General features: G+C 43.1%; 1 protein-coding gene across 7 annotated transcripts in view; it reads left to right on the forward strand.

The window, feature by feature from the left end:
* The window catches only part of FBXL18 (F-box and leucine rich repeat protein 18), a 385,112-nt gene that overhangs the window by 179,008 nt on the left and 190,434 nt on the right, over positions 1–15,670 (forward strand). For 5 of the 7 annotated variants that reach the window (XM_077275634.1, XM_077275628.1, XM_077275631.1 and 2 more), the window contains one exon: positions 5,025–5,216. The exons of the other annotated variants lie outside the window; for them this stretch is intronic. Coding sequence is in view for 4 of the 5 variants with exons in the window: in XM_077275628.1 (XP_077131743.1) it covers positions 5,025–5,216 (192 nt within the window). In the remaining variant the exon portion in view is untranslated. The remainder of the gene's footprint in view (positions 1–5,024; positions 5,217–15,670) is intronic. 7 annotated transcript variants of the gene reach the window in all.

The raw sequence follows: 15,670 nt of genomic DNA on the forward strand, positions 1-15,670 counted from the left end.
TGAGTTTGTCATCCACCCATATCTCCAGGTGTTTTTCATTGACTGTTTTGCCCAGAATTTTAGAAATAAGCACATAGTTATACATCTTATTACTTCTACCCAAGTGCATGACCTTACATTTATCCCCATTAAAGCTCATTTGCCATTTATCAGCCCAAGCTTCTAGTTTACATAAATCATCCTGTAATATAAAATTGTCCTCCTCTGTATTGATTATCCTGCAGAGTTTAGTGTCATCTGCAAATACTGAAATTCTACCCTGTATGCCCCCTACAAGATCATTAATAAATGTTAAAAAGAAGAGGGCCCAATACTGACCCCTGTGGTACCCCACTGCTAACCGTGACCCAGTCCGAGTGTGCTCCATTAATAACCACCCTTTGTTTTCTATCCCTGAGCCAGCTCTTAACCCACTTACACATATTTTCTTCTATCCCCATTATTCTCATTTTATGTATCAACCTTTTGTGTGGCACCGCATCAAAAGCTTTTGAAAAGTCCATATATACTACGTCCACTGAGTTCCCTTAGTCCAATCCGGAACTTACCTCTTCATAGAAATTAATCAAATTAGTCTGACAGGAACGATCCCTAGTAAACCCATGTTGATATTGGGTCATGAGGTTATTCCTCTTCAGATACTCCAGCATAGCATCTCTTAGAATTCCCTCCAGGATTTTACCCACAGTAGAGGTTAAGCTTACTGGCCTATAATTTCCGAGTTCATTTTTTGTCCCCTTTTAGAATATTGGCACCACATTTGCTATACGCCAGTCCTGTGGTACAGTCCCTGTTCTTATGGAGTCTTTGAAGATTACAAATAATGGTCTATCAATGACTGTACTTAATTCCTGCAGTACTCGGGGGTGTATCCCATCTGGGCCCGGAGATTTGTCAATTTTAGTGATTTTTATACGCTGCCGTACTTCCTGCTGGGTTAAGCAGGTGACACTTAAGGTACCTTCACACTGAACAACTTAACAACGATAACGATAGCGATCCGTGACGTTGCAGCGTCCTGGATAGTGATATCGTTGTGTTTGACACGCAGCAGCGATCAGGATCCTGCTGTGACATCGTTGGTCGGAGCTAGAAGGTCAGCACCTTATTTCGTCGCTGGATCACCCGCTGACATCGCTGGATCGGCGTGTGTGACACCGATCCAGCGATGTGTTCGCTTGTAACCAGGATAAACATCGGGTTAATAAGCGCAGGGCCGCGCTTAGTAACCCGATATTTACCCTGGTTACCATTGTAAATGTAAAAAAACCCCAAACACTACATACTTACATTCCGGTGTCTGTCGCGTCCCCCGGCGTCTGCTTCCCTGCACTGTGTCAGCGCCAGCTGGCCGTAAAGCAGAGCACAGCGGTGACATCACCGCTCTGCTTTAGGGCCGGCGCTTACACATTGCAGGGAAGCGGATGCCGGGGGACGCGACAGAAACCGGAATGTAAGTATGTAGTGTTTGTTTTTTTACATTTACACTGGTAACCAGGGTATACATCGGGTTACTAAGCGCTGCCCTGCGCTTAGTAACCCGATGTTTACCCTGGTTACCCGGGGACTTCGGCATCGTTGGTCGCTGGAGAGCTGTCTGTGTGACAGCTCTCCAGCGACCACACAACGACGAAACAGCGACGTTGCAGCGATCGGCATCGTTGTCTGTATCGCTGCAGCGTCGCCAAGTGTGACGGGGCCTTATGTCATCCCTCTTCATTGTTGTATGTGTTGGGTCATTTGACATGTCATATGACAGTACCTTTAATGGGGAATTTTTATCACTGATCATATTGTCTGCCATGGACTTTTCTTGTGTAAATACTGATGATAAAAAAGTCATTTAGCATTTTGGCCTTTTCCTCATTCTTATCCACCATTTCACCCAGACTATTTTTAACGGGGCCAAGACTATCATTTTTTAGTTTCTTACTATTTACGTAGTTAAAGAATATTTTGGGATTATTTTTACTCTCTCTGGCAATGAGTATCTCTGTCTCAATCTTTGCTGCCTTGACTTGCTTTTTACAGAATTTATTTAATTTTCTATATTTATTTAATGCCTCATCACTACCTACTTCCTTTAATTCTCTAAATGCTTTCCTTTTGTCACTTATTGCGCCCCTTACAGCTCTATTTAGCCATATTGGTTTCCTCCTATTTCTAGTATGTTTATTCCCATACGGTATATACTGTGCACAGGTCCTATCCAGGATGCTAATAAATGTCTCCCATTTTCTTTGTGTATTTTTATGTCTCAGGATATCGTCCCAGTTAATTGCACCAAGATCATCTCTCATCCGTTGGAAATTTGCCCTCCTGAAGTTTAGTGTCCTTGTAACCGCTCTACTACACATCTTGTTAAAGGATACATGAAAACTTATTATTTTGTGATCACTATTACCCAAGTGACCCCCAACCCTATCTCACAGACATCTATCTATGTATTCTTTGTATCTATCTATTATATCTGTTGGTTCAGGCTATGAACTTGCTGTACTTGGCTGATGAAATGTTTGGTTTACTGTTGAGATGTGAGCTTAACTTTTTTTTTTTTTTTATCACACCCATTTGACTTGAATTGGCAAGCCTCGTCCAATATATACTGCCACTCGCAGCTCCTGAACTTGGCTGGTGCTAACACTCGCTTCAACACTTTCCCGACGTGGCCAATTTCTGGTTTCTTTCATTTCTTCTTCCCTTTTATTTCAGAGCCATAATTTTCTGTTTAATTTTTCTGTCCACATAGACTTTTTTAGTGGGACTAATTGTATTTTTTGAAACACACCAGTCATTTAGTCATATACAGTACTGAAATATGGTGATGTGAAATTTCATAAAACAGAATTCTGACACTGTTTGTTGGGAATTGTTTTTAAGGTGTACGTTATGTAGTAAAAATGGCCTTGCAATATACTTCTCCCCATCAGTACAATTATGTTGATAACAAATGTGTCAAGGTTTTTTTTTGCTAAATGGTGGGGCAAAAAATCAGAAGGTTGATAAATAAATGGGCGGTTTGGGGGTGGGCTCCTGTTGCCAATTTACAAACACATAACATTTTAATTTTTCAGTCTATGGAGTTGTGTGATGGATTTTCTTTTTCTTTTTTTTTGAGGAGTGAGACATCATTTTTTTAGACTATTTTGTGATGGATATAACCTTTTGATCACTTGTTACAACATTTTTTTTGGGTATTGCAGTGAGCAAAGAACGTAATTTTGGCGTTCTTGAAATTTTCAGTACAAGCCGAGAATTTCAGCCCATTTTCTTAGGCTGAAATTGCCCCACTCGGCTTGTAATCTAGAATCATTCCCAGGGGTTGGCAGGGGAGGGGGAGCGGTAGCTGTCTAATCATACTCGCCTGCTCCTGACACGGTCTCTGCATGTCCCTGGTTCTCCGGGCGCCGGCAGCTTCTTACTGGATTGAGCGGTCACATGGTACCGCTCATTACAGTAATGAATATGGACCCGACTCCACTCCCATAGGGGTGGAGCCGCATATTTATTACTGTAATGAGCGGGTACCATGTGACCGCTCAATACAGGAAGAAGCTGCCGGCGCCCGAAGAACCAGGTACCTGCAGGGACCGCGCCAGAAGCAGGTGAGTATAACGGGGGCTTTGCGCGATATTCACCTCTCCACGTTCCACCGCAGGGCTCAGTCTTCCGCGTCCTCTGCAGTGACGCTCAGGTCCAGCATTCCCTCAGCAGAATATCTCCTGTTCAATTTATATTTTATTGTATCTTACCATTATTAGGTTCTTTAGGACGTAGATCTGGGGATTTATTCTGATGGATTATAGGCTGAACTGGATGGACAAATGTATTTTTTTCGGCCTTGCTAATTATGTTACTATGTAATATAAATCTGGCATTGGTGGCTACACACTAAATGAAGCTGTTCTCTGCAGCTCCATTTCCCTGTGTTTTCTTCCAGCTACTCCCTGAGTTGTTTTCATCTGATCAGTGGATGTGACTTGTCAGACTGCCACTGATTTCATACTGATGACACCTCTCGTATGACCAGATAACCACTTTACATAAAGGCATAACAAAATTGATGTAATGCTGGTGGATGTGGATCCACAGTGCTACAGGCGGGAGTTACTCTGGAGGGGTGTAACTAAGTGACTACCTGGTATTCATTAGAGAATCTAATTGTGAGGATGAGGATAGACTTGGCTACAGGCAGTCACCATGTACCACTCCAGGGCAGTCCCCGGGTCTGCAACATCTGGCTGTAAGGGTCAGACACTGGTATGAGGTGAAGGATTACAAAGTCAAAGATATGGTCAGATAATTTGTGGGCAGAGCAGGCAGTACATGATCGGAGTATGAAGCCGAGCTCAAGACCGGAGGGATCAGACGGTACGGGTATACAATCCGGGTTGATATTGGGAGAGACAAAACAAATATGCACCCACAGGATCCAGAGACAAACAACTGGAAACCAACGATCAGGCAAGGAGTGGTGGGAGGAGCTGCCTAGTAAAACTGCTGTTGGGGAAGCAGAGTGGCGAGTGCAGTAAATAGGGCGACGCTGAGAAGGCATGCTAGACCCCGGAGTAAGAAATTATAAATTTGCTTCTTTTATTAAAGGGGTGTGCTTATCTTCTGACATCAGGATCACACTTCTCGCCTGACTTCTGACTTCCTCCTTGACATGGGCTCCTCAATATCGACACTTGAGACCAGTATTCATATTGCTTTGAATCGATCCCGTTTCTTACCAATTTAAAATTGGAATGCAAGTAAGAAGTAGGGGACAGATGGGAGGGGGATGATTTTTAACACAAAAGTACCCTTAATCTTCATGAATAAGAGGCTTATAGTGTATCCCCCCCCTCCCCACCACCGATACAAGATCTGCAGATTACATGGACAGCGTTACAAGAGAAATGGTAGAGATTCGTAAGGGTAAAACATTTTTAGGATTTTTGTTTTTATAGCCTGTTTGCTTTTTTAAGAGATAAAAAACAGGGTGGGGTCTGAGTTATAAGTAATATGTGTTCTATTTTTAGGTTCGGAGCTATGAGAAAATGGAAAGTTGCATTAATCCGACTGATCTGTCAGATGAAATCCTGCTGCAAATTTTAAGCTACATTCCATGCACAGATCTGATACTTAATGTGAAGAATACATGTAATAAATTTGCAGCATTATGTCTTGACAAGAGCCTGACCAACAGTGTGGTTCTCCATAAGCAATATCAGGTAGGTGCTTTCAATTGCTAAAATCTGAATGGAGAATACATAGGATGGTCACATCACATACTTGTATGCAGGAAATAAAACCTGTCCAGTTTTCATTCCTATGCTGGATCTGACTTGCGTTAGTCTTTTTGGTGGTGATATCGATTTATCTGGTGTGGAAAACTAAAGTGGTAAAAACAAGAAAACATTGTAGTTAATATAAATTTTAACCCCTTAATCCCATATGACGTACTATCCCGTCGAGGTGACCTGGGACTTAATTCCCAGTGACGGGATAGTACGTCATATGCGATCGGCCGCGCTCACGGGGGGAGCGCGGCCGATCGCGGCTGGGTGTCAGCTGACTATCACAGCTGACATCCGGCACTATGTGCCAGGAGCGGTCACGGGCCGCCCCCGGCACATTAACCCCCGGCACACTGCGATCAAACATGATGCAGTGTTCCGGCGGTATAGGGAAGCATCGCGCAGGGAGGGGGCTCCCTGCGGGCTTCCCTGAGACCCGCGGAGCAACGCGATGTGATCGCGTTGCTCCGAGCGTCTCTTACCTCCTATCCCTGCAGGCCCCGGATCCAAAATGGCCGCGGGGCTGCATCCGGGTCCTGCAGGGATTACTTCCAGGTCCAGTGCAGGCGCTGGTAAGCCTTCAGCGCTGTCAGTTAGATCGCTGATCTGACAGAGTGCTGCACAAACTGTCAGATCAGCGATCTGTGATGTCCCCCCCGGGACAAAGTAAAAAAAAAAAAAAAAAATCCTAAATAAAGAAAAATATATATATATATTGTTCCCATAAATACATTTCTTTATCTAAATAAAAAAAAACAATAAAAGTACACATATTTAGTATCGCCGCGTCCGTAACGACCCAACCTATAAAACTCTCACTAGTTAACCCCTTCAGTGAACACCGTAATAAAAAGAGCCAAAAAACAACGCTTTATCATACCGCTCAACAAAAAGTGGAATAACACGCGATCAAAAAGATGGATATAAATAACCATGGTACCGCTGAAAACGTCATCTTGTCCCGCAAAAAACAAGCCGCCACACAGCATTATAAGCAAAAAAATAAAAAAGTTATAGTCCTCAGAATAAAGCGATGCCAAAATAATTATTTTTTCTATAAAATAGCTTTTATCGTATAAAAGCGCCCAAACATAAAAAAATGATATAAATGAGATTGCTGTAAATGTACTGACCCGACGAATAAAACTGCTTTATCAATTTTACCAAACGTGGAACGGTATAAACGCCTCCCCCAAAAGAAATTTTCATTCTGCCTCACAAAAATCAGAATAAAAAGCGATCAAAAAATGTCATGTGCCCGAAAATGTTAATAAAAACGTCAACTCGTCCCGCAAAAAACAAGACCTCACATTACTCTGTGGACCAAAATATGGAAAAATTATAGGTCTCAAAATGTGGAGACGCAAAAACTTTTTTGCTATAAGAAGCGTCTTTTAGTGTGTGACAGCTGCCAATCATTAAAATCTGATATTAAAAAACGCTATAAAAGTAAATCAAACCCCCCTTCATCACCCCCTTAGTTAGTGAAAAATAATAAAATAAAAAAAATGTATTTATTTCCATTTTCCCGTTAGGGCTAGGGTTAGGGTTGGGGCTAAAGTTAGGGTTGGGGCTATAGTTAGGGTTAGGGTTTGGATTACATTTACGGTTGGGATTAGGGTTAGGGGTGTAGTTAGGGTTACCGTTGGGATTAGGGTTAGGGGTGTGTTTGGATTAGGGTTTCAGGTAGAATTGGGGAGTTTCCACTGTTCAGGCACACCAGGGGCTCTCCAAACGCGACATGTCGTCCAATCTCATTTCCAGCCAATTCTGCGTTGAAAAAGTAAAACAGTGCTCCATCCCTTCCGAGCTCTCCCGTGTGCCCAAACAGGGGTTTACCCCAACATATGGGGTATCAGCGTACTTGGGACAAATTGGACAACAACTTTTGGGGTCCAAGTTCTCTTGTTATCCTTGGGAAAATAAAAATTTGGGGGGCTAAAAATCATTTTTGTGGGGAAAAAAATATTTTTTATTTTCACGGCTCTGCGTTGTAAACTGTAGTTGAAACACTTGGGGGTTCAAAGTTCTCACAACATATATAGATACATTCCTTGGGAGGTCTAGTTTCCAATATGGGGTCACTTGTGGGGGGTTTCTACTGTTTGGGTACATCAGGGGCTCTGCAAATGCAACGTGACGCCTGCAGACCAATCCATCTAAGTCTGCATTCCAAATGGCGCTCCTTCCCTTCCGAGCTCTGCCATGCGCCCAAACAGTGGTTCCCCCCCACATACGGGGTATCAGCGTACTTAGGACAAATTGCACAACAACCTTTGTGGTCTAATTTCTTCTCTTACCCTTGGGAAAATAAAAAATTGGGGGCGAAAAGATCATTTTTGTGAAAAAATATGATTTTTTATTTTTACGGCTCTGCATTATAAACTTCTGTGAAGCACTTGGTGGGTCGGGCAAAGTGCTCACAACACATCTAGATAAGTTCCTTAGGGGGTCTACTTTCCAAAATGGTGTCACTTGGGGGGGGGGGTTACAATCAATACAATCTCAATTCCAGTCAATTTTGCATTGAAAAATAAAATGGCGCTCCTTTCTTTCCGAGCTCTGCCATGCGCCCAAACAGTGGTTTACCCCCCACATATGGGGCATCGGCGTACTCAGGACAAATTGTACAACAAATTTTGGGGTCCATTTTCTCCTGTTACCCTTGGTAAAATAAAACAAATTGGAGCTGAAATAAATTTTGTGTGAAAAAAGGTTAAATGTTCATTTTTATTTAAACATTCAAAAAATTCCTGTGAAACACCTGAAGGGTTAATAAACTTCTTGAATGTGGTTTTGAGCACCTTGAGGGGTGCAGTTTTTAGAATGGTGTCACACTTGGTTATTTTCTATCATATAGACCCCTCAAAATGACTTCAAATGAGATGTGGTCCCTAAAAAAAAAATGGTGTTGTAAAAATGAGAAATTGCTGGTCAACTTTTAACCCTTATAACTCCCTAACAAAAAAAATGTTGGTTCCAAAATTGTGCTGATGTAAAGTAGACATGTGGGAAATGTTACTTATAAAGTATTTTGTGTGACATATATCTCTATGATTTAAGGGCATAAAAATTAAAAGTTGGAAAATTGCGAAATTTTCAAAATTTTCGCCAAATTTCCATTTTTTTCACAAATTAACACAAGTTATATCGAATAAATTTTACCACTATCATGAAGTACAATATGTCACGAGAAAACAATGTCAGAATCGCCAAGATCTGTTGAAGCATTCCAGAGTTATAACCTCATAAAGAGACAGTGGTCAGAATTGTAAAAATTGGCCCAGTCATTAACGTGCAAACCACCCTCGGGGCTTAAGGGGTTAATGGCTAACAAAAATAAAATTAAATGATGTTACAAAGCAAGCTTTTGCGACTTATTAGACTATGTGCACACGTTGTGGATTTTTGTGCTTTTCCGCAGCGTTTTTGGACTCACGGAATTGCATAAAATCCGTAGTATAATGCACAAACAATGATAGTCAATGGGAAATTGACAATTGGTGTGCACATGCTGCGGAAAAAGCGCGCAGATTTGCAGAGTTTTATTTTCCGCAGCATGTTGACGATTCTTTTTGTGGATCTGCAGCTTTTCTACACCCATTGACTTCCATTGATTGGTGGGCGGGGGGGTCTGCGGTGTGTGTGGTTTGTGGGGGGTGTGGATGGGCGGGGGGGGGTCTGCGGGTGGGTGGTGTGTGTGCCCGGGAGGGGGTGTGGGCGGGTGGATGTGTGCGGGGTTGTCTGCGGGGGTGTGTGTGTCTATATGCAGGCATCGTCCGATGGAACTACTAGACCCATCCGGCTATGCTACAGTGACAGCTAGGCAATGATGGGACAGCAGTAGTCCCATTATCCGGCTACTGTGTTCAAGTGTAAAAAAAACAAAAACACATGTACACATACAGTACATACTCCCCATACAGCTAATCCCCGACGCTCTCAATCTCCTGTTAAAAAAAAAAAAAAAAAAAGCAACAGTATACTCTCTGTTCCGATGTAATCCATTAAATAGCAAGTGTCCCACGACTATCTCCCATGGAGAGCTGTCACATCCGGAGATTTGACCGCTCTCCAGGGGCTCCGGTGATGCAATGTTGGCAGGTATCCTCCCGCACTTTATCACTCCGCTGTCAGAAGTTGCTATCACTTGCGGCACCGCTGTGTTGGAAAATTCTCACGCAGCAGTGCCGTTAAGTGAGAGCCTGAACTCCATTGAACCCCGCTGTGATAACGCTGCAGGAGCCATTGTCTCCTGTCAGTGTGTCACTGGAGGCCCTGTAGAGCGGTCACATCTCCTGATGTGACTTCTTTATAGGGGAGATCGTCATGGGACAGTCATTCTTAAATGGACTACATCGGACCAGGGAGTGTTTGTTTTAGTTTATTTTATTTTTTTGCAGGAGATTGAGGGCGTCACAGGAATTAGGCGCACAAGAAAGATGGCAAAATGTGTAGTGTTTTATTTCATTAATACTTAATTCTGGCAGTTTGTTTATTTAACCCTTTCACAACTATAGGATTAGTAATGGATAGATGTCTTATTGACACCTCTCCATTACAAAGCCGGCTTGATGTCCCCTTAAAATACAAATGTGACATCAACCCCACAAATATTAGCCCATATGCAACCACTACAGGGCAGTGGGAAGAGAGGCTGAGTGCTGAAATTAGCACTCTGGGGCGGCTGTGAGCTGGTGTTTGTTGCCAGGGGGGGGGCAATATCCATGGCCCCTTCCTAGGCTATTCCTATCAGCCTGCAGCTGTCTGCATAGCCGTTACTGGCTATTAATTATTACGGAACCCACATCGTTTTTTTGGGGGGGTCCATCTATTTTAATAGCCAGTAAAGGCTAAATATACAGCTGCCGACTGATATTCATAGCCTGGGAAGATCCATGGTTATTAACCCCTTCCTAGGCTATAAATATTGATTGTCCCCCAGTCGCTGGCTTTCCCTCTTTGGCGCAGAGAATTGCACGGGAGCCCGCACCATTTTTTTTTTTTAATTTATTTTTTTTATTTATTTTTTAAATCAAACAGATGTTGCTTTTAAGGCCGAGGTCACACTTGCGAGAAACTCACACGAGTCTCACACCTCAATACTCGGCAATGCCGCCAGCACTCGGGACCGGAGTGTGTGGCTGCATGTATTTCTATGCATCTGAACGCTCCGGTCCCAAGTGGTGGCGGCAGTGCTGAGTATTAATGCGAGAGACTGGTACGGGTTTCTCGCAATTGTAACTCTGGCCTAACGCAGATTTTGTGTCATTATTTAACTCTTTATGTACCATTTCATTATGTTTATTACTAAACATCGGGCTTGGTATTATCTATCGATTTGTCTATCATCCATCTATTATCTATCTATTTATATATAGATCGAGCTATCTGTGTGTGTAAACTTTATTCTTCAATGGAGTATGTAAATGAAGAGGTTGGACCAGAAATGACATCAATTCTTTTTTTTTTTAAGTAGAACTTTATTTGGCCTACAAAAACCCATACATATCCACATGAAAAAAACAAATCAAAAACTCATTAAATCGGCACTGATTTTTGCCTGCGGTTTCTGCCAAGAGATGCAGAATCTGCGCGGAAAATTCCACATGCAAATCTGCAATGTGTGCATATGCCCTTAGGTCTCTTCCTTAGACATGGTATAACAAAGTTTCTGAAGAAGCAAATATATGCACAAACAAATGGAGGCATGGCATAATAAATGGACATTTAAATAAACCAACCGAGCTCAGAGAATTAATCTTTAACCCCTTTTTGACATTTGTCGTAATATGTCCCTTTGCACTGGGCCTACCTGAACAGGGATGGATTATTACGACATGGTGATCGTACACAGGGTGTGCTCACGTGTTCACACCCGGATGTCAGCCGATTCTGACAGCTGACTCCCACCGCTCCTGGCTCTATAAACCCCCCCCAAATGCTGTGGTCAAACGCAATCGCTGCATTCCAGGAGCCGGCAGAGGGCTAACCCTGCTTTGGTCGGAGACCCCTGTGGCTAGATGCAGGGTCCAGATTTTTCCATGAGGACCCAATGTTGTCATGACGACATCCGTGTCATCAGCTAGGAAAGTTACTGATCATGCGCAGCCAGTGCAGAGCTGACAGTTTGTACAGCATGGGGATGCTGCTGCACCCCCATGCGATTGAAGCGATCAGCCTACAAGAATTGATAGTCCCATAGTGGGTCAAAGTAAAAAAGTTATAGTAAAACCTTTTTTTTATTTTCAAATAATGGTAAAATTATTTTTTTTAAAAAATCAAGTATATTAAATAACAAAAGATTATATCTATAAATATTTGTATGAAATATAAACAATAACGTACACATATTTAGTACCACCGCGTTCGCAACAACCCGAACTAAAAAAACTATCCCACTAGTTAATTATCCCCTTTAGTGAACACCTTAAAAATAAAAAAGGCAAAAAACAATGCTTTATTATCATACCGCCTGATAAAAAGTGGAATAGAACGCTATCAACAAAATGGATGGCATTCCAGAGGATGGGGGATATTTGGGTGAAATCTTGAAGGCGGTTGTGTGAGGAGCGAATAAGTGTGGAGGAGAGTAGGAGGTCTTGGGAGGATCGAAGATTAAGTGAGGGAAGATATTGGGAGATTGGTTCAGAGATATAGGGAGAGGACCGGTCGTGGATGGCTTTGTAGATCAGTGTTAGTAGTTTGAACTGGATTCGTTGGGGAATTGGGAGCCAGTGGAGGGATTTGCAGAGGGGTGAAATGGGAGGAGAGAGGTGGATTAGTCTGGCAGCAGAGTTGAGGACAGACTGGAGTGGTGCAAGAGAGTTAGCGGGGAGGCCACAGAGCAGAGTGTTGCAGAAATCAAGGCAGGAGATGATGAGGGCATGCACAAGAGTTTTAGTAGATTGAGGACTGAGTAAGGGACGAATTCTGGAAATATTTTTGAGTTGGAGGCGACAGGAGGTGGCGTGCAGTTTGAAGGACAGGGCAGAGTCGAGAGTTACTGCAAGGCAGAGGATTTCAGGTGCGGGAGAGAGCGTGATACAGTTTACCATAATAGATGGGTTGGGTAGATTTCAGTGTCGTCCGCTTACTGGTGGTACTGGAAGCCATGGGACTTTGAGTTGTCCTAGGAGGCCAAGGGTATAGATGGAAAAAATTAGGGGCCCCAGGACAGAGCTTTGAGGGACTCCAACAGAGAGAGGGTGGGATGAAGATTTAGTGTGGGAGTGGGAAACGCTAAATGTGCGGTCGGAAAGGTATAAGGCAATCCAGGACAGGGCAAGGCCTTTGATGCCAAGGGAAAAAAGAATCTGTAGCAGTAGGCAGTGGTCGACTGTGTCGAAGGCAGAAGACAGGTCGAGAAGAAGGATGGAGAACTGCCTTCTTTGGCTGTGAGTAAGTCATTAGTAATTTTGGTCAGGGCAGTTTCGGTGGAGTGGTTGGGGCGGAAGTCAGATTGGAGTTTGTCAAGGAGAGAGTTAGATGAGAGGTGGAAGGAAAGTTGAGCATGGACATGCTTCTCAAGGAGTTTAAAGGCAAACAGGAGCAGTGATATGGGGCAATAGCTGAGCATAGCAGTTGGGTCAAGGTTAGTTTTTTTGAGGATGGGTGTGATGGTGGCATGTTTTGAAGGCAGAGGGGAAGGTACCAGAAGATAGCGATAGGTTGCAGAGATGGGTTAGGACTGGAATTCGCATGTTAGTGAGGTTGGGGAGCGGGTGGGAAGGGATGGGGTCAAGTTCAGAGGTGGTGAGGTGTGATTTGGTAAGGAGGTGTCACGATCCATGTTTGGATCTGTGGCAGATCTGGTTTCCCTCTGATTTAATTTTAAACCTTTTTTCCTTTCTGGTCATCGGGGGTTGATGCAGACAGGGCTCCACCTAGCCTGAGGGGCAGTTCAAGGGCCCAGATTCCTCATTTCCTGTTTTCCTATTTCTTCCCCGTGACAGGAGGTGAGTAAGCTCTCCTTCAGTGATGGAGAGGGAGGTTATTAGGGAAGGGCAGAGCTCTGGTATATGGAGTGGTTTGCTTTGTTTGTTCGATCTTATTTTTGAAGTAGGTGGCAAAGTCCTTGGCAGAAATGAGGGAAGTTGGAGATGGCAATGGTGGGCGGAGGAGAGAGTTGAATGTGCTGTTGTTTTGGGTTGTAGGATAATGAATATACAAGGTTTGTCAAATAGGTCTGTTTAGCAGAGGCGAGTCCAGAGTTACTCTGCTGCCTCATTATAGTGAATGGATCCCTGTGGGGTTTCATCTGAATCACATCACTCAGAGATTTAGATGGAAAACCCAAAGTAAGAGCTCAGCGTAGAGAACCAGATAAATGTGATCCCAAACGTTATGTAAAATGTTCCCAATAAAAGCTTCAACTCAATCCGCACAAAAGCAAGCCTCACTCAGGTCTGTCATTTGTTATTGGAAATATAGGAACCTTCCACGTTACTTGTAGTACAAAGGCTGTAGAAATGCAGCTAATTCTGTGCTCCCAAATCCAAATGCCCCCTCCCTTCTGAGCCCCACAGTGTATCTAAACCACATATAATATCCACATGTTTGGCATTTCTGGAGCAATGAGAACCTGCCTAACTTAAGAGTGCATGTCTCCAGAATCACGGGCTGGGCATAACTTACTGGCTTACTGGTGACTGCAACGTTGCCGCATACTGGTGACTGCAGCGTACACTGGTAACTCCAGCGGCAGTTTGCAATTTTCACTCGTACCTCTTCACTCTTATGGGTGCAGCTCTGTCTTTCACTTGCATTGCAGTGTATTGATGAGCTCAGTTGAGGTGAAGATCAGGTAAGGCTACTTTCACACTAGCGTCGTTTGGAACACGTTGCAATGCGTCGTTTAGGAGAAAAAACGCATCCTGCAAAGTTGTCTGCAGGATGCGTTTTTCTCCCCATAGACTTACATTAGCGACGCATTGCGACGTATGGCCACACGTCGCGTCCGTCGTGCGACGGATGCGTCGTGTTTTAGCGGTCCGTCGGCACAAAAAAAGTTACATGTAACTTTTTTTGTGCGTCGTGTCTGCCATTTTCGACCACGCTAGCGCGGCCGAAACTCCTCCCCCTCCTCCCCAGATATTTTAATGGGGCAGCGGATGCATTGAAAAACTGCATCCGCTGCCCCCATTGTGCTTTTATTTCACAGCATGCGTCGGGCCGACGTATGGCGACGGCCCCGTACTGACGCTAGTGTGAAAGTAGCCTAATAGACAAATATAAAATATTTAAAACTTGACTCAGTGTTTTTCTTTTCGGCTATTAAAAATAGAGAAATAAAAAAAATAATAAACCTTCTTGGTGTAGCCACATTCGTAAAAGTTCCATCTGTCAAAATATAAAATTAACCTGAACATTAAGATTTGTGAAGAGAAATAAAACTTGAAGGCCTAGAAATGAATATAATAAAAAAAAAAGTCAAAAGCAATCAAAACATCGTATGAACCCACAAATGATATTTATCAACGCCTCTACACTATAATGGCCCACATACAGCTCCATCCGCAGAAAAAAAAAAAGTCAAAAATGGCTACACGTTAAAATTTTTGTGTTACAAACCTCTGAATTTCTTTTCACGGTTTTGTCAACAACAAAAAAAAACAAAACCCTGTAGAGGTGATGAGTCTCCATGATCATACTGACTCCCTGAGAATCTTCTTCACAGGTCATTTTTACCATTATGTAAAAGCAACCCCCCCCACAGTGTCATCTTAAACAACGGATACTGGAAGCCTGTGCTAGCATTTCTTCTGCGATGTTGCTGCCTGTGTGTCAGGATTTGGAGTAGAGGGTTGCATTTACAATCCAACACAATGGGCAGCACTTTGAACACATTTTATAAGTGACCATAAACTTGTAAATAACTCATGAAAGAATAAAGTTACATTAAAAACAAACACAATGTTTTTCTTGAGAAATTCTCAATAAGTTTGATGTGTCACATGACCCTCTTCCCATTGGAAAAAATAAAGTTGGATCCAAAATGGCTAACTTCAAAATGGCAGCCATGGTCACCACCCATCTTGAAAAGTTTTCCCCCTCCCATATACTAATGTGCCACAAGCAGGAAGTTGATATCATCAACCATTCCCATTTTATTCAGGTGTATCCATACATAGAAAAAAAAATAAAAAATACAGTATTTTCCGGCGTATAGGACGACTTTTTAACCCCTAAAAATTGTCCCAAAAGTCGGGGGTCGTCTTATACGCCGGGTACGGCGTGTGCAGGGAGCGATCCTGGATGTTCCCAGGGTCTGAAGGAGAGGAGACTCTCCTTCAGGCCCTGGAATCCATATTCATGTAAAAAATAAAGAATAAAAATAAAAAATATGGATATACTCACCCCTCCGACGAACCCTGGACCTCAGCGGT

This window comes from Ranitomeya variabilis, chromosome 7 (genome assembly GCF_051348905.1).
Source record: "Ranitomeya variabilis isolate aRanVar5 chromosome 7, aRanVar5.hap1, whole genome shotgun sequence".
NCBI classification, from domain to species: domain Eukaryota; kingdom Metazoa; phylum Chordata; class Amphibia; order Anura; family Dendrobatidae; genus Ranitomeya; species Ranitomeya variabilis.